General features: G+C 43.5%; 1 protein-coding gene across 4 annotated transcripts in view; it reads right to left on the bottom strand.

Annotated features, from left to right (window-relative positions):
* Positions 1 to 24,591, bottom strand: part of SHC4 (SHC adaptor protein 4) — a 42,881-nt gene extending 18,290 nt beyond the window's left edge. The window contains exons 1-5 of one of the 4 annotated variants that reach the window (XM_075575647.1): positions 24,109 to 24,590; positions 23,192 to 23,790; positions 13,538 to 13,608; positions 9,678 to 9,741; positions 1,944 to 2,063 (exon numbers count right to left, since the gene is read on the bottom strand). In XM_075575647.1, coding sequence (XP_075431762.1) covers positions 1,944 to 2,063; positions 9,678 to 9,741; positions 13,538 to 13,608; positions 23,192 to 23,755 — 819 coding nt within the window. In that variant the 5' untranslated portion in view covers positions 23,756 to 23,790; positions 24,109 to 24,590. Of the gene's footprint in view, positions 1 to 1,943; positions 2,064 to 9,677; positions 9,742 to 13,537; positions 13,609 to 23,191 lie in introns of all 4 variants that reach the window. The other 3 variants (XM_075575648.1, XM_075575646.1, XM_075575649.1) reach the window with 3 other exon arrangements.
* Between the last annotated feature and the right edge of the window lie 13 nt (positions 24,592 to 24,604).

The raw sequence follows: 24,604 nt of genomic DNA, 5'->3' as shown, positions 1-24,604 counted from the left end.
CATATTATTTACCGGGTTCTTTCCCTGTCCTGTCTTCTTCTTCTTTTTTCCACTTTATTTAAACACCTATTCAAGGCCTGGGTGGTAGTAACGCCACCTTTGGGTAAGACCGGCTTACCGCCATGTTATTTGAAGCTGACGCAGGACCGCGCTAACTTCACATGGCGGTAAGCCTCTGCTAATGATATTACTAATGACTGTTGTTTTTGCATATAATTAGCTTTGTGGATTTGCGTTAACCTCATGGAACATAACTTTCGTTACTGATTTTGATACCAGTACGATATGAGCCCTGAGCTATCGAACCTTTGTAGAGGTATAGATCTGGGCCAAAGCCACGTCAGTGTAAAACCGGGCAAACTGGGGCAAAAAATTGAATACAAAACAAAAAGGATTATTTTCTTTGGTAAAACTGGTTCAGTAATTTATCTGCGCACCACACAGAAAATACTTTGATAAATAACCCCATTGCTCCATGGGCCGCTATCAAACAGTCATATCCCGTCATCTTCAGTAATATGAAGACTTGCGGAATGTGACACATTTTTTGTACAGGCAGTCCTCGGTTATCCGACACAATGCGTTACTCAAAATGGCGTTGGATAGCGAAACGTCGTAAAGGGAAACACGTTTTCCCATAGGAACACTGTTAAAATGAAAGGTTCCGTTCCTGAAGGCATTTTTAACACTAAAATACACCAAATATTTTACTCAGGCAATAAGATATGCAGCACACACATAAATTATATAGTGTATATACTGTATTATATATTTAATATAACATAATAAATAATATATTATATAGTATAATATTATATTGTACAATATAATATTATATAGTATAATATTATATTATATAGTATAAAATAATATATCTATATATATATATATATATATATATACACACTCTTACGACGCTTTGCAACGTTGTTTATGTGTGTGTGTATATATGTATATATACACACACACACATAAACAACGTTGCAAAGCGTCGTAAGAGCGTTGGATAAGCCGTTTTGGCGTTGTAAAAATGAACATAGGTATGCATTGCACAGCGTTGGATAAGCCATTTGTTGTAAAACGAAGCGTTGTAAAACGAGTACTGCCTGTATAATGTACTTAACCCCAGAAGGCCAAATTGAAACTTTTATCTACTGTACATTTTGGAAAGTTGTCTGTCTGTTCGCTATGCATTTGGACACCTCTTAAAATATCGTAACCACGTTTTGCCTAATGAGATCAAGGAACGGGTTTTAGTCTATGTTTCGATACTATTGGATACATTCTATTTTTTTATTTTATTTTATTCGATGAGTTATTACTATTTCTCAAGCAAGTCAGCCACTGGGTGTTGTAGGCTATGTATCTGGCATGTGACATCATGCTGGTGATATCGTAATGTGCATAGCCTGGTGGCAGATATGGAGAGTCCGATAGCTATAAAGTTTACACAGAAAGCAGATGCAGAAAGAAAGAGAGAGGGGAACGTGAGGCGAAAGTAAGAACGCTGGAGAAGGGGAGAGAGGCGGAAAGAAATGGGGATATCATAAGGTATAAAAGGAAAGTGATGGGAGGGAGAGAGATGAGAGGAAGGAGAGAGAAGAGATGGGGGGGGGGGAGAGAAAGCCATGGGTAGGAGGGTGAGAGGAGGAGGGTAGGGATGAGGTTGGTTTCTTAGTATTCCCGAGCAACGCCAGGTAGTTTCAGCTAATAGGTTATAAATATAAAAAAATATGTCATCAATATCTACATTTTGCAAACAATGAGTTACCTAGAGGGACACTCATAATAGCGCAATAATGCTTTTGATTTTAAATGTGTGCAAAAAAAAATCTTCATAAAATACTGTACATGCTAAGATCAAAATAATTGTTGCAGGCAATTGTGAATTGAGTATTGCACACGATTCAGTTGCTAAACGTCTACCGTACTGTACAACATACCTGCTGAGTGTCTTCGTTTGTCATAGTAAGGCTGTTTGTTGAGATGGTCAACTTAATATTCATGCCAGAAAACTGCAGGTTGCTCTTCCCCAACACAGAAGACAGGAACTTCAGCGGAGGCTGAAGGAACAGAGCACAGGGTTTTTTAGCGAGGGTTTTTCCATGCTTCCTAATTGCGAAAACTGTTTTGCTGGGGGACAATGCCGCGATCCTGCTCCTGGGGGTACATCATTCGGAATGAGACCTCCCCACAGCGCGGATGCTGGGTTGACGCGAGCACAGCGGTTGCGTAACTGCACAAGGCAGCGGCACCGAAGACAGTTAAGTCTTGCTACATCTGTGTTGGGATCTACGACTTACAAGGGGATTTTGTTTTTCTTGAAATTCCCTTTTTTTGTCCCAGTATTGTGTCAGTTTTGCCTTGATGCACAGACCCTCGGACAGGGCTCCCTAAATTCAGTCCTTAAGGAGGAACCAAGATGTTTTTATAAGATCTCATTAATTAATACATAATTAACCAATTAAAGCAGCAATAGGGATTTCATGTATTTATTTATTATTATTATTATTATTACAGGATTGAAGCAGGGGGTCTCCGGAGCTGAACCCCATTAATTTCAGTTCTGGGGACCCCTGCTTCATGAGATACCTCCGTAGGGGGCGCCGGTATCTCTGTTTTAGTTTAAAGGTCCTGGCCACACGGGCCATTAGGAAGTCGCACTAGATGACATCACGGCTTCCTATTGGCCCGCGGGACATTTAAATGCCGCCATTTCGTTAGGCACACAGTTCCCTGGCTGCATAGATACCGCCCCCCCCCCCCCCCCCCTTATAGAGGTAAGTATCTCGGGAAGCAGGAGGTCTCCGGAGTTGAAATTAGCACAGTTCAGATCCGGAGAGTCCCTGCAGCTATCCTAACAAAACAACAAGCAGAAACAATAAATCAAACCTGTATTGCTGCCATAACATAGCTCTCACTATCACTAAGGATCTTGATAAGATTAGTGTTGTCCTGGAAATCTGGCCTGTTGGTTGTCCTAGAGTACTGAACTTACCCAATGGTATTGGATTTGTTTGAATAGTTTTAGCTAAACCACATTGAAGTATATCAAACAGTATTTGTTGTAGAGGAAAAGGTGCTTGGAGGCATATATTACTCAGGTATGTTATATAATAGTATTACTCACAGCAGCAGAGGAATCTGTTTTCTATACATTATTGATGTTCTATGGGGCACTACAGGGCCGGCTGGGATGTTTGTGGGGCTCGCAAGCACATGTGCGGGGCCTCGGCTCTTTCCTTCTCCGGCGGCATCTCCCCCGGCATAGTCCAGTCATCATGGCGTGACGTCGCGGCGCCATGAGGCGTCCCATTGTCCTGGCAACGCGACGCCGTTGGACTTTGCAGAGCCATGATAACGACGGGACAATGCAGGAGGAGATGCTGCGAGATGCCGCCGGAGAAGGTAAGAGTTACAGAGGCCCCGCGGTCGCCCCCCGCCATCAGTTTAATTGCCGTGGGGGAGAGCGCGGGGCCTCTCTAACCGCGAGGCTTGGTGCAGTGGCACCGACACTGGCCCGGGGGCACAGAATTTGGACCTCCCTATAGGTCCTGATCGTCCAGGTAATCCATGTCTTTTTAGTCCCATCTTGAACACCGAAACCCCCGACAGAGATTCCCCAAGAACCTCGCAGTCACTCCGATTGTAACTCAATCTTGGGCGTGGTGGGGAGGTCTCTGCTGGGGTATTGTATTGTATTGTATGTCTTTATTTATATAGCGCCATTAATGTACATAGCGCGTCACAGCAGTAATACATGTGGTAATCAAATAAATAACAGATAATATAAATAACAGATCATGGGAATAAGAGCTTTAGACATAAAAGTAACATTAAGGAAGAGGAGTCCCTGCCCCGAGGAGCTTACAGTCTAATTGGTAGGTAGGGAGAACGTACAGAGATAGTAGGAGGGAGTTCTGGTAAGTGCGTCTGCAGGGGGCCAAGCTCTATGTATCATGTGTTCAGAATATCCACAGTGCTATTCATATGCTTCTTTAAGCAAGTGTGTCTTAAGTTGGGTCTTAAAGGTGGATAGAGAGGGTGCTAGTCGGGTACTGAGGGGAAGGGCATTCCAGAGGTGTGGGGCAGTCAGTGAAAAAGGTTTAAGGCGGGAGAGGGCTTTAGATACAAAGGGGGTAGAAAGAAGACATCCTTGAGAAGAACGCAAGAGTCTGGATGGTGCATAACGAGAAATTAGGGCTGAGATGTAAGGAGGGGCGGAAGAATGTAAAGCTTTAAAAGTGAGGAGAAGAATGGAGTGTGAGATGCGGGACTTGATCGGAAGCCAGGAGAGGGATTTCATGAGGGGAGATGCTGAGACAGATCTAGGAAAGAGTAGAGTGATTCTGGAAGCAGCGTTTAGGATAGATTGTAGGGGAGACAGGTGAGAGGCAGGAAGGCCGGACAGCAGGAGGTTACAGTAATCAAGACGGGAGAGAATGAGGGCCTGAGTCAGAGTTTTAGCAGTCGAGCAACAGAGGAAAGAGCGTATCTTTGTTATATTGTGGAGGAAAAAGCAACAGGTTTTAGAAATGTTTTGAATGTGAGGGGCGAATGTGAGAGAGGAGTTGAGTGTGACCCCAAGGCAGCGTGCTTGGGCTACTGGGTGAATGATCGTAGTTCCAACAGTAATGTGGAAGGAGGTAGTAGGGCCAGGTTTGGGAGGAAGTATGAGGAGCCCTGTTTTCACCATGTTGAGGTTAAGGCGGCGGAGGGCCATCCAGGATGATATAGCAGAGAGACATTCAGAAACTTTGGTTTGTACAGCAGGTGTAAGGTCGGGTGTTGAAAAGTATATTTGTGTGTTGTCAGCATAGAGGTGATAATTAAACCCAAAAGATGTTATTAGGTCACCTAGAGAGAGTGTATACAGAGAAAAGAGAAAAGCTCCCAGGACAGAGCCCTGGGGTACCCCCACAGAGAGATCAATAGAGGAGGAGGAGGTGTTAGCAGAAGAGACACTGAAAGTACGATGGGAGAGGTAGGATGAGATCCAGGATAGAGCTTTGTTCCGAATACCAAGAGTATGGAGAATGTGAAGGAGAAGAGGGTGATCCACGGTGTCAAATGCTGCAGAGAGGTCGAGTAATATGAGCAGAGTGTAATGACCTCTGTCTTTGGCAGCATGGAGGTCCTCAGTTATTTTAGTGAGAGCTGTTTCCGTGGAGTGAGCAGTGCGGAAGCCAGATTGTAGAGGGTCTAGGAGAGAATAGGTGTTGAGAAAATGGAGCAAGCGAGAGAATACAAGACGTTCAAGGAGTTTAGAGGCAAAAGGCAGGAGGGAGACAGGTCGATAGTTAGAAAGACAGGTAGGGTCAAGCTTGCTGTTTTTGAGTAATGGTATGACTGTTGCATGTTTGAAGGAGGATGGAAAGGTTCCAGAGCAGAGGGAGGAGTTAAAAATGTGTGTGAGCGTAGGGATTATAGTAGGAGCAAGAGGTTTTAGGAGATGGGAGATGGGAGGGAATGGGGTCAAGAGGGCAAGTGGTAGAGGGAGAAGAGGCGATCAACAGCGACACATCCTCCTCTGAGACAGTGGAAAAAGAGTAAAGGAAGGCAGGAGGAGAGTTAGGAAGAGGTGTAGGATGGGAGGAAAAAACAGAGGGAATGTCCTGCCGTATGGATTCCACCTTTTCCTTAAAATATGGATTACCAGGAAGATCGGGATCTATAGAAAAGTTTAGACGGTTTTTATTTATTTATTGCGTGTATACGTATATAATTTCGATTAGGTAACTATTAAAAAAAAACATTGAGTAGGTTGATCTGCCCAGTTAAGACAAGAAGCCCAACTGATAAATATGTGCGACCTTAATTTAATGGATACATTGGGTTTAGTAATTAATCTGCAAAACCTGGGGTGGCCAACTCCGGTCATCCATCACCACCAACAGGTGAGGTTTTAAGAATATCCCTGTTTCAGCACAGGTGTTTCAAACAGTGGCTCAGTTACCTGAGCCACCTGTGCTGAAGCAGAGATATCATTAAAATCTGGGCTAGCAGCTCTTGGGGAGCTGCATCAGTCATCCGCCTTTGCGGCGGCGCAGATGTACACTGAGGGGGTTCAGATTGAACGCAGCTGCAAAAGTACTATTTTATTTCACTTATATTATTTCCAGTAGATAAGTTTAAATGAGATATCAACTAGATTGGAACTGCCCCTCTATAGACTTTGGATAAAGGTCAAAACAGCTGTCTGTGAGCAGGGTTACTGGCCATACACTTCTTTAACCGAGGTTGTGCTGAAAAGCTGTGTTATACCGCAGGCATAAGCTTGTAGGGGCCAATCTAAAAATGAACAGGAAGTATAAGGTGGCATTGCAGGTGCTTATTTGCATGTCATTACCCAGAATCCCAGGCTGCTGTATGATAAGATAATAAGATAATAATGGGGAAAGACAGCGCTGCAGACCTGTCTGAGACGTGTATGAGATCACAAGTGATATTTTTATATGCAGTGCACTTTTTAGGGCAACATTCAGATATCATCGCAACATTCAGTTCCTGGCGCGCTCAATATGCCCAATGTCTTACATCTACAATGCTCACTGGCGGCTCGGATTATAAAACCAGATATATCGCTGGGATGGTGAATTATTTGCCAATTTGTCAGTTAGAAGGTTGTGCGTTTTCCTGTAACGTTCCTTCCTTTACTCTGGTCATATGGACTAGAGTATAATTTTACCAACATCGCCAAAAACAAAGAGGTCTTTCAAAGCGCTTAAAGATCACATGTACCAGTGGTATCAAGTTCAATTTGTCTGGAAACTAAATAGTTTACTGTAGTAATAATGTGGCATCTGCTGACCTCTAGTCTGCACAATTCTTGCAATGAAACCAGGTTTTCTTGTATACAATCAGAAAACGCTCAACACGCATTAGGTTTTTTTTTATGGACAGAGGAATTTGTTTTTGCGATGTTATCCAAATAGTTAAAAAATGTTACCCAATGATTCTGCTATTATTTAACCAATGGTATTCACTAGGAAATTACTGGGAACCAAGTCAGGTAGAACACGTTTATGGGCAGACTCTCCTAGGATTAAAGGAAAGAGACATGTTTTATAGGTTTAATGGAGCTGTATTTATTTCCTCCAATTTTTAATTTTTTCCATTATAAATACATTTTGATGAGGTTTTAACAATCTTTATCCAATGTCTTTTGGTGGCCAAACTGTACGTTAGTTCTCAAAATTAAAGGGGAATTGTTATTTGGGTTTTGTCTAATGTTTGTATAGTAATGACGAAGCCGCTAGTCAAACAGATAAACATAAACAGCGGACGCTGAGAAAAGGGGAGCATTAAAATAATGCAACTAAGTAACATTATTATTACTCTCCAAGGATTAGATTTCTTCTAACGAGACACTGTTTCATTTATTTGGGGGAAATATGGCATCACACTCACCAGGTCACAGTCTTAGGCCTGAAATATAGTGCGCGCACGCGTCAATTATAATTGGCTGTGTTAGCCAGCAATTTCTATACTAGAGACGCGCGCAGGACCATGAGCGGTGGCGCGGCAGACCATCAATCAAATTGTATCTTCGCACTGCTGCCGCGCTGCGAGCCAATCACAGCGCGGCCTAACGCTGTGACGTCAGTGACACCACCGCGTGCGCTATATTAACTAAACGCGCATGCCACATGCACGCGCAACACCTGGCGCGCCCCCGCACAGCAGCACGTACTATAGAACAAGCCTTAGGCTGCGGCCACGCTGTCGCTGAGCAAGCTCATGCTTGAGAGCGGTGACATCACCAACTCTCCAAGCATGAGCGCTCGCCTGTCCTGCAATAATTTGAAAGCGGGGGGCGTGGCTATTAAGGGAGGGGGCGTGTAATTGGCTGGATCGGGTGTGTGTGTGTCTGGCTTTCCCTCCAACCCCCCCCTCCCCTCCATCCCTCTGATTGGTTATGGAACGGTCATGTGACCATTCTCAGCGCTTGGAAATCAAATTTCCAGGTCTCTCCAAGCGCTGAGCTTTGGAGAGCGTATGGGCACGAGTGCGAGCTCGCTGCGTGAGCGTGGCCGTATTGATTGGATGTAATTGAACTGAGGAGCGTGGCTGCGGCCAAGCTGGGAGCACGCACGCCGGCGCTCGAGCGCCGTGACGTCATGCGCTCTGCTCGGCCAGGCGATTTCTGGCCAGCTAGTTGCGCAGGAGGGGCGTGTAGGGGGTGCCGCCATGATGTCACGGAGCTGGTTCGCCCTCATTGGGCGAACCGCTCACGTGACACATCAGCGAGCAGCCAAATCAAATGTAGTTGTCTCGCCAAGCAGCAAGCGCACAGGCACACGAGCACACCCTCACCCTGGCCGAGGGAACTCAGAGTTATCACTCTGATCCTCTTTGTCCCTGTCTGGTAACATTTCAGTAAAGAGATCCCATTTTTTTAAATAGTGTTTCCGCCTTTAGCTATTTCTTGGTTTCGGCTTCCATTTTATCTAACATGAATAATTGCGTTACATATTTGTTTAGTATTTCCATGTTAGGGGGTATATCCTTTATCCATTGTAACATTATGGTTTTTCTGGCAGCCAATAATGTAATTTCTATGAATTTAGGCATTCTCAGCCCGTTATTTATGATCTTATGTATTTTTCTAAGTAGGGAGAGGTTTGATCCCCTCTGGCGGCTCCCTTCTGTGTCATGTTACTGTGTGATGTCACTGTATGTATGTCTTTATTTATATAGCGCCGTTAATGTACATGGCGCTTCACAACAGTAATACACGTTGTGTGACAATCATATAAATAACAAATAATACAAATAACACATAAAGGGGAGAAGCGCTTCAGACATAAAAGTAACATTTAGGAAAAGGAGTGCCTGCTCCGAAGAGCTTACAATCTAATTTGTTGTTAGGAAGAATGTACAGAAACAGTAGAAGGGCGTTCTGGTAAGTGCGTCTGCAAATGGCCAAGGTTTATGTATGCAGTGTTAATTATCAGCCATGGAGCTACTCATATGCTTCCTTAAGCAGGTGTGTTTTGAGTTGGTTCTTAAAAGTGGATAGTGAGGGTGCTAGTCGGATATTGAGGGGAAGGGTATTACAGAGGTGTGGGGCAGTCGCTGTGTGATGTCACTGTGTGATGTCACTGTGTGATCAGCCAGCGCTTGTACAGCCAGAATCCCCCCTCCCGAACTCCCCTTATCTTTATTGGTTCTCTGATAAGGACAGGGTGGGATAAGAGGAAAGAAAACACTTGATTAACCAATTCAGAGGCCCCCAAGAAATGAAACTGGCCGCCCATGTGGGATTGCACCTTTTATGCCTACAATTTGGTGGGCGTGACAATGCTCCCTCCTCCACTATCTTTATAAATACTCCCGTCACATGACTTTGCCCTGCTTGCATTCACGTTTGGAAAACTGCCTCCCTGCCCTGCTCCTTTCCAAGGACTTTCTTTGAATGGGCACTCATTATCTAAGCCTTAAATCAGAAGGCAAAGAAGCAAGGCCAAGGCTTACTAAATTAAGTTGCTTACTTATTTACAAGCCTCTGGATACTTCTCACACTACAAACGTACACACAACAACCTTATACAAATCTTAAGCTTATGAATTCCACCAAACAATACGATGTCAAATACACCGATTCGTGACACGATTTGCGATCCATTTCCCAAACATCTGGTATCCCAAAGTTGGTCATTCAGCAGCTGTCTTACTTTTCTTTTTCTCCCAGCTCCTTTCGCCCCCGGCACAGCTTCGCAAAGCCGACTTATTGCTTCCCTGCAGAAGACAAAAAGCATTGCAGGCTATTCTGGAAGCGTACGCGTTAATCACATCATTTTTAAATAGCAATGTTACCCTCCCTGCCCCGGCTTCTAGGGAGATTACATTGGTGTGTTATGTATGGCTGCTCCGGGGGGGTTACCTTGACTCAGGGGTTGGATTCAGGCGGCTGGGCGATGAGGTAGCAAGGTTGTGGCATAATGGGAACTTTTGTCATACAACACGCTTTTATTCAGGGCACGGGGAATGCACGCCACACTTTATACAACGTTGTACTGTTTCTTTATTGTTATCGATGTATGCTGTGCTTCCATGAATGCCCACACACTCAGAGTGAGGTATATCTCTTAGTTGCTTAACTCTTCTGAGACCCGGGCCCCCCTCCATTTCTGTTCGGGATGTCCCTCTGTATTATTCCGGTAGTGCTAGGCCCACTGGGAATCCTAGCAGGGGCTGTACAAGTGACCCTAATACCTTTTGTCGCTGTGGGAACTGCTACTTCCCTGCAGCCAGAGAGGACTGTTAATGCAGATCCGCGGTTAGAGCCGATCCGCCAGCACCCAGGAGTCCTCATTACTGAGGCCCTCTGTGGCATGCTGTGTTCATACTTCATATCTTATATTCGACTCCCTGAATCTTCTTCTGGGATCCTAACTTAACAAGGGCACTGTCCCAAGCTACAACATAATAAAGTAGAGGGAGACCTGGTCTTTACTATTGTATTACGAACGTCCCTATCTTTCCTCCCCGAGGATCCTCTCCCCTTGTCCTCCGGGAATCTACCTTCTCGAACATTCCACTTCCCTTATGTACTCTCCGCGATGTCATGATCCCATGGCAACACAGGGTGGGGCCCCGGTACACACTAACTATACTAGTAACCCTTTAGAGGGGCGGGGGGATTTACACTAATAAAAAGAAAAACAGGTAGGAATGTTTGTAGCTTTAAAGCAGCAGTATACGCCGATCACCAGTTCTTTTTTTTTAAATATTAAATGTCAGGGAGGTTAAAATGGAACTCTCCCCATTGCAATATAAAGATTACTATGGTAACCTTAGTTTATTTTTTATTTTTTACAAACCAGAGCAGGACAAACCCTGGGCATTGCTTCTTTAAAAGTCCTTTTTTTTTAAGTAGATTTTTTTTTAATTATCTAGCACTGACAATACATCTGTACATAGAATTTAGCATGAGTTTAGTGCATGCTTAAAAAAAAACACAAAACAAAAACAGAGAAAAAGTCTTCTCCCACGCGTTTCGCTTTCTCAAGGAAGCACCGGTTTGGTGCGAAACGTCCGGGAGGAGACCCTTTTCTCCGTTTTTGTTTGGTGTTTTTTTAAAGGATGCAATAAACTAATTTGACTATTTTATCAATACCTGGAGAGTTCCTTTTCCTTGGGGTTCGCGTCCGCTATGGATCCCTTTTTTTTTTACTGCATTACTACGTGATTGGAGAGACGCATACGGATTCCACAGATCCATTCACAGTACCAGCTCATCAAGCACACGGCCTGCAGATGAGGAAGTGGTGAACGAGTATATGCAGCTCCCCGACGATTTTCAAATTGAGAGGTACTGATTAAGACCTGTGCTCCTAGCTATCATGGAGGGGTAATATCTTTTCCCTTTACAGGATTAGCTGGGTAGGTCATTCATATAACCCTTTTATGTACTCTATTTTTTCCTCTAAAAGGCAATTATACTGGTGGATATTTGACTGTATTTATCCTGTTTTTTCCAAACCCTACCCCGTTACATATCGATATATCGGAGATTCTCTTTAGTGCTTTTCCTTCTTTTTTTGCCGAGCCTACGATATAATGTTGGTGAAATAATGTGACTAATCCGAGATCCCAAGGGGCGATGGCAGAGTTTGACCCATAATAGCCCATTTGAAAGGCAGTGACTTTACAGCCTTCAATGCTGGCGGTTTTTGCGGTGCTACATTAAGTAACATTTCCAGGAACAAAGATGCCTTGTCACATTGGGCTTTACTTTCTATTTTTTGTTATCTGTTCACAAGGCACAAGCCAACAAAGTGAGTTTCCAATGTCATAAGTAGCTGGTAATGGATTTTAATTCGGCCTCTCCCTCTTCTAGACTATTGAAGTCAATGATGACCAGACAATTCAAGGATGACTAACAGGGTAATTGTTCTCAAATAAATAGATTTAGTTGAAAAAGGTTATTTTGTATTTTAGTGTACAAAATCATTTTTTTTTTAAATATCATTCAATCTTCTCTCTTGTCTTCCCTCCCCCGCCCCCACCCACCCACACACAATAACACTGGACCTCTTTGTTCATTGTAAGTTTTAAAGAAGAGTAGGATGATAGCAGAGAAAAAGAATGTCAGCGAAAATTAGCTTTTATGCACAAAAAGTTCCGCTGCTCCGTAGAACAGAAAGCTTTTTTGTCTGAGCAAAACGGAAACAAAAATCGACTGAACAAAGATAGTTATTCAGCAAATAACTATCCCAGATTTATTGCAGGAGTATCAAAAAGACATTATTGTTTACTGCTCGATGTCAAGATGGGGTGAAACATATCTGTGCAGGAGTTGCTTCAGTTCTTGCATGTATTCTTGGCGTTTTCGTGCCAGTGCAAAACTAGAGTAAAATTTTGGATGCGTCATTGTATATGGACTAAGTTTTAGATCAGAAGGTTCACTTGAGTATTTAAGCTCTCTTGTAGAACAAAGCCCATTGAAGCAGCCTACTGCTGCCCTGCAACCTGCAATTAGGGTTGCCGGGTGTCCAGTATTGAACCGGACTGTCCTGTAATTGGATACTGCCCAGTAAAAAATTAGAGTTAATACTGGACATATATGTGTCCAGTATGACCTCTCTGGACTTAGTGACCTGACCGGCTTGGGCGGCCACAGAATTTCCTCGAGCAGGGTTGTTGCTAGAGGGCTGTGCAGCTTCCTCCATCCAGGAGGTGGCAGGAGCCAGGGGCCAAGGAGAGGAGGAAACTGCATGGAGTGGAGAGGGGTGTGTGTGTCTTAATCGCATCGCACCTTTCCAGTATTTTTGGAGAAGCGACCTGGCAACACTACCTGCAGTAATGACCAATGCTGAGCTGCCGCTCAATATTCTACAACCTTGCCACCTCATCGCCCAGCCGCCTGAATCCCGCCCCTGAGTTATAGGAACCCATGAAAAGTAGCCATATAATACAATCTCCCTTGAAGCCGGGCAGAGAGGGTTACAAAGGCATACTACATTTTACACACATATAAGGAACAGATATTGAAGGCGTTAAAAAGCCTGCACACTGTAATATCATCTATGATGAACTCTCATGATGGTCAATTAAAAGGAATTACAACCTACAACAAATCTACATTTCTCTGAGATCAATACAGCAACCTTTTGAACAACTACAATGTATGCAAAATAATTTTAAAACAAATAATACATAACTCAGTGTTAAAATATATTTTTGGTTAAAAACATTTCTTCCCACCAATGTGATTTTTTTAACTCCAATGCCCAGACATAAACTAGAGGTCAGAGTCACAAGGAAACGATGACTTCAATTATGAAAATGCATTATCGTTGCCTCGGAATGAAGATGAAAACAATTATATTGTAAAACTTGTTTTCATATATTTTACAAAGAAAAAAAATGTCAAAGATTCAAAGTATTGCTATAGAAACGATGGATGTTAGGTTACAGTCGAATTACCTGCATATTTAGCTCACTCATTACTACGACACGGTTAATGATCATTATCACGGAAACATCAATAGTTGCCAAACAAGTATCATTACGTCGCCCATTCCATTACCTGGTAACTTGCGTTCGCATGCCAAAGTCAAGAGATCTCATAGATTGCAGCACCTCAATACAACCCATGTACTGTAGAGTGAGAAAGGAAACAGTCAAAATGCATTGTACATATCTTAGAATGTAGATTTTTCCTCTTTAATAAATATTATTAGAATTCAAATTGAACTAGATTTTACGCAAAGTGACTGTTTAAAATAAATTTATATTAATTAATATAGCATGACTGGCTAAGTAATAATGTATATACATATCCCTGTGTATAACATATCATATGGTATGATTATTCTCCTCACTTCTATATTGCACAATAGGAAGGTAGTATTACTATGTATTGAGCAGAATATGACTACTTATCTACTTTATGACTGTACATTGCTATACTCAGGGCCTGCGCTATGCGTTTTTCCGCTCCCAAAACTTCGCCCTGCGCCCAAACACCCGCTGGCCGGAGCGGCCTCCCACTTGCTTCATTTTATCACCATCCCAGAAACTGCTGCCCTGTGCAAATGCACTAGTTGCACTGCAGGTCTCTCCGACTTTGGCTATTCTACAGCCTTCTGCTCTAGTCTAATATCTGCTTCTCCTAAGGCCCGGGCCATAGAGGGGTGAGGAGTTCTGAGCCGCGCTGACGCTGATATCTGCGCGATTCCATGGACTTGCAGGCGAGCCAGCGTGCGCGAAGGGAGCCGGGGGGGGAGGTGGTTGGAGGCGGGGCAGTGACGTCGCTGGGCCAATCGCCCGCGACGCACTGACGTCAATGTCACGGCGCCGTGACGTTGACGCTGCTTCAGGCTGATTGGATGTTTTCAGCCGACAGCGCGCTGAGAAACAGCTTGGCGCTCGGCTGAAAATTCCAAAGCCTCATCACGCCTGCGACGCTCGCGTGAGCCCCCTCTCAAGGCATCCTCATTGAGGATGCAGGGGCTCAGCGCTGAGCGTCCGCACGGCTCAGCGCGGCCTGTCCTTCTATGGACTCGGCCTTAGGATGGATCCGGGCACTCCTGTCATCCACCTGTGGGACTTAGAGGAATGGACCTGATACATTTTTCTTTTTTAGTTCTGCTAAATCAGCAAAGGATTACAACCTCCTGTACAATGCCTATTGCAGGGCTGCCCAACTCCAGTCCTCAAAGGCCCCCAACAGGTCAGGTTTTAAGGATATCCATGCTTCAGCACAAGTGGCTCTTTGACGGAGCCACGGATTAAGCCACCTGTGCTGAATCTGGGACTGACTGAGCCACCTGTGCTGACGCTGGGACTGATTGACCACCTGTGCTGAAGTAGGGATATCCTTAAAACCTGACCTGTTGGTGGCCTTTGAGGACTAGAGTAGGCCACTCCTAGTCTATTGTATATATAATGTATTACTAACATGTTACTAACAAAATGGTAACATTGGTCACAATGGTCAGCATACAGCAAACAGGGGGGGGGGGGCACGACACTTACAGAGGCCCCACTCTCTTCCCCAAAGCATTTAAATGAAATGCCGTGGAACGCGCGTGAGGCCTCTGTAAGTTCCCTTACCGTGTCTCCGGCGGTTTCTGGTAAAGGGTAAAGGGTGGTGAGGAGGTGTGGGGAGCGAGCAGGAGGAGAGAACAGGCAGGGGGGGGGGGGGGGCACAGACTGAAAAGGTATTAGTATGTATGTATATCTATATTTATATAGAGCCATCCAGGTACACGTGGCATAATATTATAACACATAATGGAAATAAGGGCTTCAGACATAAAACAATAGGAAAAGAGTCCCTGCCCCAAAGAGCTTACAATCTAAGTGACTTGGGTTTGTAATATTATTATAGCAGCACCCTTACTGCAGATATGTGACTTACATACAAATATGATCTTAATCCTCCTGACCCAAGCGGTAAGGGTAAGGATACAATTTTGGGGGGTTCTGCTTGTTGTAAAGTATAGAAATGTAGTTTTCTAATATGTTTGACATGTGCAGCAGAACTATCCCTGGAAAAGGTGTAACCTGCAGAATGCAGAGGTTTGTCTCTCAGCAGCCCGAATATGGCAGAGAAAAAATATACCCTCTAAACAGCAGGGGGTCCCATCATTTGTGTGTGAATAAGGGAAACATTGTTGTTGTAAGGCAAACTATGTTGTCACCCTAATCCAGTGTTTTTCAACAAGGGTTCCTAGGAACCCTTGGGTTCCCCGGGCATCCCTAAAGGGTTCCCTGTAATTTTCAGGCCATCTTAAAGTGTACCAAATAGAGAAGAATTTACAATACATCTGATCTCAGACGTGCTATTAGAGAGGGTTGGGGTTCCTTACAATGCATCTGATCTCAGACGCGCTATTAGAGAGTGTTGGGGTTCCTTACAATGCATCTGATCTCAGAGACACAATTAGAAAGGGTTGAGGTTTCGCAGAAATTCACAATATAATTATAGGGTTCCTTAACCCCAAAAAGTTTGAAACCCACTGGTATAGGGGGGTAAACTTTAACCCTGCTCCTAGTTCACCTGTGTTCTGTGTGTAATGTGTTGACACCTTTAAATACAGGACAGACTGGCAACCTATTGCTTTGTAACAGGGTGCCTGACCCTCCTAATGTAGAATGTACGATCTACCTAAATTGTGCAGTCAGATTGGGAACATGTCTTGGGCGCATCTTCTGTGTGCAGTCTCACTACGGCAGCTGGCAAGCTGGTCCAAGCCACCAGCCTCTCTTTGCTTGTCAATGATGAAATGAAATATCCAGAGGAGGAGGTGAGTCACTCTCTGAGATCATATGATGATAATTAAGTGCTTGCTTGCATCTCTGGCCTGTGCGTGGGAAGCTACTTTAAACTAAGATGAGAAAATCAATATCAGAATTACCCAGAGGAGAATAGGGGCTGATCTTATCTTTCGCTTACAGCACAAGCTTTGTGCCTGGAACTGAAACAAGCCTGAATCCTGTCTTTTTAACATTCTTGTTACAGTGAAAAAAAAATTATCATGTAAGCACCACTTTATTATCATCTGCATAATAATACATTTATAAACATCTATTTATTTGCTTTGTCCAATTGATGAAATCCATGTTTTTGCCTGGCTGTCTCATCTTGGAATGGGAATGTGCTCACAAATTATATTTGTATTTGTGGTGTGCTGTACGGTGGAGAGTTGTGTAACAATTTGTAAAAATAACTGATTTAATGTGTGGTTTAAACCTATCCCAGATTCATATTGCAAAGCCAGTATAAGATGGTCTAAGATGTTTGGTCATGACCGCTCACCACCGCGCACCTCACCGCTTGACTTTTTGCCCGCCATCTTTAAATATTCAAGTCCCGCGCACCCTTGTCAATGTCCCTTTCTGCCGCCACTCCGAGCAGGACATTTAAAGCTGGCGCATCAGAGCTGCGGATGCGCGGACACTGACCAGGGTGTGAGGGTCTCGGAGTGGCGGGAGAGGACATGCAGGGCTCGGACATTTAAAGATGGCGGGTAGGAGCGTGCGCAGCAAAAAGTCAAGCAGTGCGGTGCCCGGCGGCGAGTCGTCGGGGCAGTGGAGCACCGGTGGCGATTTGCTTGTGGTTAAGTTGCCGTGGCCGAACGTTCCATTCCGAGTATATAACCAGCCTCACACTGATGAGACCAAAAGGTCGAAAGAGATGTCTGTGAGTAGGTTTTACAGGCTCTTCACTTCTTTAACCCAGGCTGTGCTGCAAGGCTGTGTAAGGCCTCATCCATGGTTGCTGCTTGCTGGCGGAGGCGCGCTGAGGCGCGCTCCCGCTCAGCACTGAGTCCCTACAGCCACAATTAGAGCGGCTTTAGTAGGGGCTCGTCTACGCTTCCGCAAGCGCGCGGAAGCGCGCAGAAGCGTAGGTCTTACCAGAATTTAAAATTTCCCAGCTTGCCGGCGCGCAGGGCCGGTCACTGGCCCGCCCCCGGCCCACCCCCGACACGCCCCCTGATGGCACCTGCTTTCCCTGAGCCTCAGCGCGCCTCAGCACGTCAGCAGGTAACATGGCCGAGGCCTAATACAGCAGGCATAAGCTTGTAGGGGTCCCATGTTAAAATGGATTTGAAGCAAAAGGCGGCACTGTGTGCTCATTTGCATGTCATTTCCCAGAAACCCTTGCTGCAGTGTAAGCACTGTATGCTAAGATAATGGAGAAAATCAGGGTTGCAGACCTGTCAGAGAGAAATTTGTATTTGTCATATTCTGTACTTGGGAAATATAAACATATATAAATAATCTGTAATACAGAGGGATTTTTAGAACCCCCAGTTTTACCAAAACAAGAACTGGTAAAACTAGCGTTTCTAAAAATCCTTCAGCATTTTTTCAAACATTGGTCCATTCATATCTTTTATTTTAAACTAGTCCATCATGGTTATGGTGAAATTGCACGTGGATTGTAAATTATTTTACTGCCTTCACATAAAGAACACAAACAGTTTAATCAACATTCGATTATATGATTTCAACATACAGTAAGTACATTTTGCTCATCGCTGGATACTGGTATGTAATAAAAGACTTGCACCTAGCTCTGTGCCTGTGACAGCGGAAATACCTCTGGAATTCTGAATCATTGATGAGATTGAACCACACATGACTCATTGAAGTTAATTCCACGTCCTATGAGACCGGTCTGTTTTTATAATAGTGCGGCTACGTGCCAGGAAGAACTGGTATCCATCCAACTTCCTAGTGATCCTGGTGAATCATGCTCTGTCCACATTCCAATGAGATGCACAATCGTCCAGCACAGAAATGGTCAATATCACAAATTATCCGACACACACCCACCTTCTTCCCCCCCACCCCCCCCCCCCCCGAACCTTACGTTTCCACTTCCCCTTCCTTATAGATTGTAAGCTCTTTGGGGAAGGGCCCTCCTTGCCTACTGCAACAATGTTCGATCATTTTTGTTATTTTATTGTTTTTTTGTCCTCCAAACCTATTATACTGCGCTACGGAATATGTTGGTGCGTTTATCAATAAATGATTATAATAATATCCACAATATAGCTATGCTTGACTTTATCACCTTGTATCACTTATTGTATTTAAATGAAGCGGTGGGGAAAAAGACTTCATTTTCTTTGTCTCTTGATAAGGTAGGAACGCAGTATTACAGACTCTTTCTGCTTATAAAATACGTTAGGTCAGGGGTTCTCAACTCCAGTCCTCAAGACCCCCCCCCCCCCCAACAGGTCAGGTTTGAAAGATATCCCTGCTTCAGCACAGGTGGCTCAGTCAAAGACAGGGCCTCTGATTGAGCCACCTGTGCTGAAGCAGGGATATCCTTCAAACCTGATCTGTTGGGTGTGGGTGGGGGTCTTGAGGACTGGAGCTGAGAACCCCTGCATTAGTTACATTTGAAAATGTACAAGAGCCAGGAAAAAATAATTGTATTCTGCACTATGTACAGTAAGCAATTAAATTACTAGCGCCTCCAAAATGTAGTGAAATATAAAAGAAAAAGAGTATGCAAGGATAGGTATGTAAACTTGCATTTGGCAATCAATAATAACGTGTTATGCCGAGAGCCCTGATACGCTGACATTATCCGTTTTTATATTACACTATTGTAGATATGAATATTGTGTATTCACACATGTATTGTGTTACTACTTGTGCGTGCCTTTTGAATTCCCAGCACAAAGTACACACAGGGGCTTACATATCAAGCCGCAGAAATGCTGGCTTCGCACTGCACCACAATTGTGTCATTTGTACCAAGCTTGTTGCTCCAGTTCCGTACATAAGGCGCAGATTTTTAGGCAAGAAAGCTCGAACATGGCGGATATTTTCATGCAGGTTGAAAATTGATGAACCGAGGTGCATAATTGGATACATCTCATTATAATCTGTGCATCATCTAACTCAGAGGTTCTCAACGCCAGTCCTCAAGCCCCCCCCCCCCACCCCCCCAACAGGTCAGGTTTTCAGGATATAGCTGATTCAGCACAGGTGGCTCAGTCGAAGTAGGGACTGATTGAACCACCTGTGCTGAAGTGGGGATATCCTGAAAAGCTGACCTGCTAGGGGGGCTTGAGGACTGGCGTTGAGCACCCCTGATCTAACTCCTCCTTTTGACACCCCTCCCCACCAAAAAAAACCTGCTGCACGAGGTGCACGGTCCTTGGTACATAGGTGCAAAGAGGAACGGCGAAATAATGATGCCGTTTGCAGTACAAAGCTTCATTAGGATATAGAGCCCATTATGCTGAAGCTAAATTCCACAAATCCAACACGTCCCTTTTAATGCCCCACTTTCCATTTACTGCTAAGGACCTACAACCCCATCCCGTGTGCTTCCTCCGTCTCAGCAACCCACATGTAATTAACCTTTTTTGTTTTACTTCCATTGTAATTAAGATGCTGCATAAAGCCAGTCATTTAACCTCTTCGCCGCCAGAGGCGTCTGCAACGTGCTGCGGGTCCTGCTGGCAGTATATGGGTTAATATAATCGTTTCAGCATTGCATATTTTGGCCAAGAGATGATCAGCCTGCCTGCCACACCAAGACAAACCATGTTAGCTGCCACCAGTGGAACAAGTGCCGTGGTACTTTGTTTATTTGCACACCTGCAGTGCCACTACATTTTATCTGTAAAATATGTTTCCACTTTTTATTAAATACATTTGTATGAAGTTAAAAAAAAATGATTCTCTCCCTTTCTGTTCACAGAACATATTGTACAAAAACTTTACAAAATGTGACCACAGGACCTACTTATTTAAAGCCACGTCAACCACTTGTTACTTATTTAGTCACTTTAATGCATCCTGATCTTAAAACAGCAGCCCCTCTCCCTAGCCTTTTTTTCTTTCCAGGGTGGGAAGCAAGGCCCGGAGACGCCATATTACTGGTAACAACAGTACTTCCTGGTATTTAAATCCCCATGCATCACGTGGGCCAATAGGAAGCGGCAGCGGATGATGTTGAGGCTTCCTATTGGCCAGCGTAACACAGGAGATTTAAACCATGTCGCTTCCACTGCAGTGGGCCGGACACGCGTTACCTTTCTCAATGAGTATCTCAGAAACCAGGGGGTCCTTGGAACCGATGGTAACATGGTTCAGCTCTGGGGACCCCCCGCATTACATCCTGATAAAAAATAAACTGGAGGCGGGGGGGGGGGGGGGCTGTTAAAAAAAAACGATATAGGGGAACGGCAGCTTTAATATACTGTACAGTTTCTGTTACATTTTTTATTAATTCCTTACAGGAAACATGAAGACACGGGAATACATTGTTACAGTACTCGGTAGGGTGTCTTTTTTTTTTTTACACACCATAACCTGATTGCATCCTCTCTGCCAATCAACCTCAGTTTCACAATGTGACGCAAGCAGCTTAACCCAGAAATTAGTCAAAAAGAATAAAACTGGTGTTTGTCACTGGGTTGCTGTGTCTATGCTTTTCTTGGCTCAGAGGTTACAGTAAAAGCTGTCCCAATTACTGGCTTAAATTATATATATATATCATACTTTATATAACTTATGGCGGGTGAAAAAGGCGACAAGAAACCTCCACCGTTAGCATATAGCAAATAAAAATATCACCTGTGAGCACATTCACATGTCTTAGGCAGGTCTGCAACCCTGCCTTTCACCATTATCACGTAGCATACAGTGCTTCCACTGCAGCAAGGGATTCTGGGAAATGACATGCAAATGAGTGCACAGTGTCACCTTTTGCCTGAAATCCATTTTTACATGGAACCCTTATATTCAAATGCTCGCTGTTCACACAGCTTTTAAGCACCGTATGGGATTAGATGCAAAGCCAGTAAAACGACTCACGGACCGCTCTTTTGACCTTATGGGTATCTTCAGCGTGAGGCTGGTTGTAACTGGCGCTGCAATTTTCAAGGCTGGGATAGGTTTACCATACTTTAAATAAAGTCACGTGAGCGTTTCGCCCAATGAGGGCGAACCAGCTCCGTGACGCCCCTAGGCATGCCCCCCACGGCGCGTCTACCATGGACAGAAAACGCAGCCGCTTCACGCGGGTGACGTCACAGCCTTCGCATGCCTCCGCATGGCTGTACGGCCTTAGCCTAATAGGGTGTCTGAGATCAGATGCATTGTGAGGAACCCCAACTCTTTCAAATGACCTGAAAATGACAGGGAACCCTTTAGGGATGCCCGGGTAACTCAAGTGTTCCTAGGAATCCCTGATGAAAAACACTGATCTGAGGCCTAATGTGTCCTAACTATAATTCAAGAGGTTCCAATGTTATCAGGCAGCAATGTCTGTGCAAAGCTGCATACACCTGTGAATCAATTTTACTCTGTGCACATGAATTTAATATAAACATTTATATTTTACAATGCAAAGTTAATGGCGCTTTTCCTTATCATGAATTGAATTGGATTAAGATATCAAAGAAAATACATTTTCACGTAGACTTTAGAAGTCTAACATTTCATAAACAGTATTACATGTAGGTTATGTATTGTTTTTGAAGTGACTTTTTCAGGTTATTATTTATATAATATTATCAATAATATTATTATGTATATAACTATAGAATTCGTTGCCACAAATATATTGATCTGTCCCCAATATGGGTTCAGCAAAATGTGGGAAAGTGTACGCACCAATTTCAAAAAACAGAAAAACTAAACGTAAAGAACATTCAGGATCTTCTCGTCCTAAAAAAAGGAGGAGGTTAGCTCTTAAAGCAGGACTGGGCAACTCCAGTCCTCAAGGGCCAGCAACAGGTCAGGTTTTCAGGATATCCCTGCTTCAGCATAGGTGGCTCAATCAATGGCTCAGCTGATTGAGCCGTCTGTGCTGAAGCTGGGACTGATTGAGCCACCTGTGCTGAGGCAGGGATATACTGAAAACCTGACCTGTTGGTGGTTCTTGAGGACTGGAGTTGCCCACCACTGTCTTAAACCTTGTCAATGTAAAATGTTGTTAGTCCATTAAAAAGGTATCACAAGCAACATAGCTGGTAGCACATTTGCTTCTACATAAAGAAGGAACAATTGGCAAAGGGGAAGTTAAACAAGTAATAAAAACACACTGTAAATAGAAAACATAAACCAAGTGAAAGTCACGGTCATTCATACGCTTGTAACTTGCAGTGTACAGTATTCACAGGGCATGGAAACACCTGTGATATGCTGCGTTATACTAGGATATGTTAGGATAGTGTTATGTTACTGTTCATTACACCAATCATCCGAATATTTTATATATATATTGTATATATATGTATATATATGTGTATATATATATATATATATATATATATATATATATATATATATATATATTGTGTATATACAGTATATATATATATATATATATATATATATATATATATATATATATATATATATATATATATATATATATATCCCTTGGTCAGGGATTTATTTCCTATTGTCTCGTTTGTCTTAACATATATGTACCCTTTTTGTTATACTATATTATTGTCCTCTCTCCCACCTTGTACTGCGCTGTGGAATATGTTTGTGCCATACAAATGAAGGATATATATATATATATATAAGCGCTGTGAATATATATATTAAATATATATATATATATATATATATATATATATATATATATATATATATATACATATATATATATATACACACACACACACCACAACAACAACAACACTGCATTTTATGATATTCTGATATATAAGCTCATAAGACTACTCACTTTCACACTGTAGGAGGGACCTGTCCTCACACTGCAATGACCGACATGCTGAGCGTGGCTGTCTTTGGTAAGAGCTGTTGTCGGTGTATCAATCTCCAGTAACACCCCATCATCCCCAGGCTCCTTCTTCACCTCCCCACCCTGCCTCACATGGGCAGCGGTTAAGTAGCTGTTGAGGGTGGTCTCTGCAGGCGCTGGAGCGGTGTGACCCCCTGCCAGCTTTATTTTGGGCAGCTCTCTTGTCCCCAGGGAGAAATGCTTCAAGCCGAGCAGGCTGGCTGGGTTAGACAATTTGAAATGAGACATTTTCGGTATCAAAGTGCAGAATGGCTTTGAACTGTCCTGGGTCACGTTAGTGATATTTTCAATGGGTACAGAGGGAACAGCAGCTGGTGCATGAGACTTGGAAGAACCTTTGCCATTCAATGAAACACTCTGTGTCCCTTCTTCCGTGGGGGTTAAGGAATCGTTCCTAAAACGGCTGTACTTAGCTCTCTGAAGCATCACTGGATTTAAGAGCACTTCATTCAACGTGTACCCACTGTGAGGATTATATTCTCTCATAGCCTTGCTATAGCTTTGATCAGATTCCAATTCTTCTTTTTTTTTTTTTTTTTTTTAACAGAAAAAAAAAAATTAAATGTTAATTTGACTGTTAAATAAAACCAGGGCCTTATCAAATCATCAAATTATAAGAATAATGTTGAATTACATTGAATAACCTTTTCTGCATACACCATGCAATTATTACTCCCCCCCCCCCCTTATAACAAGATGATGATTGTAGTACCTAATACCTACAAAAATACATAAATAAATAAGAATGCTATCTATCTATCTAGTCGACAACATAGAAATCCATGCAGTGTCCTTTAAACACCGTAGTCCATCTATGCATCACGCCTCTTCCTTATTACCTGTAGAAAAGCCCCCACTGATAACGTAGGTTTCAAATGATTGCTTTTTTTTTTGCAAAAGCAATGAATCACGAAGTAGATACAGTAGAGCCAGATGTGATAGAAAAATAATACAGCCTGGAAAGGCGACAGCAGCAGAAATCCTGAAACACTATTATCTGTGAAGGATCCTCTCAGGAACCCAAGGGGAAACAGCATGGACATCCAGATGCCCACAGAGAGTCATTATCAAAGGCTGCAAGCCCTCTCTGTCCCAGTCCTCCTTCATGCCCGGTCAGAGCCGTGCTACAGTAGCAGCATTCTGGAGCGGAGGAATGTAGGGGCGTTTGAAATGTTCCATGAATGAACTTGGCTGAATGAATTTGCTCCCAATGTTTGCACGCTGGAGATCTGTGAATGAAGCGGAGAATGGCTGGGATTGACTGGCAATCCCAAGGGTGTTCAGCGTTCATCCAATAGTAGGGATAGCAAGGAGTGACTCATGCACAATAACACT

This window comes from Ascaphus truei, chromosome 18 (assembly GCF_040206685.1).
Source record: "Ascaphus truei isolate aAscTru1 chromosome 18, aAscTru1.hap1, whole genome shotgun sequence".
Taxonomy (NCBI): Eukaryota; Metazoa; Chordata; class Amphibia; order Anura; family Ascaphidae; genus Ascaphus; species Ascaphus truei.
The sequence above is the reverse complement of the archived record's forward strand: the minus strand, read 5'-3'. Positions and strand labels throughout refer to the sequence as shown.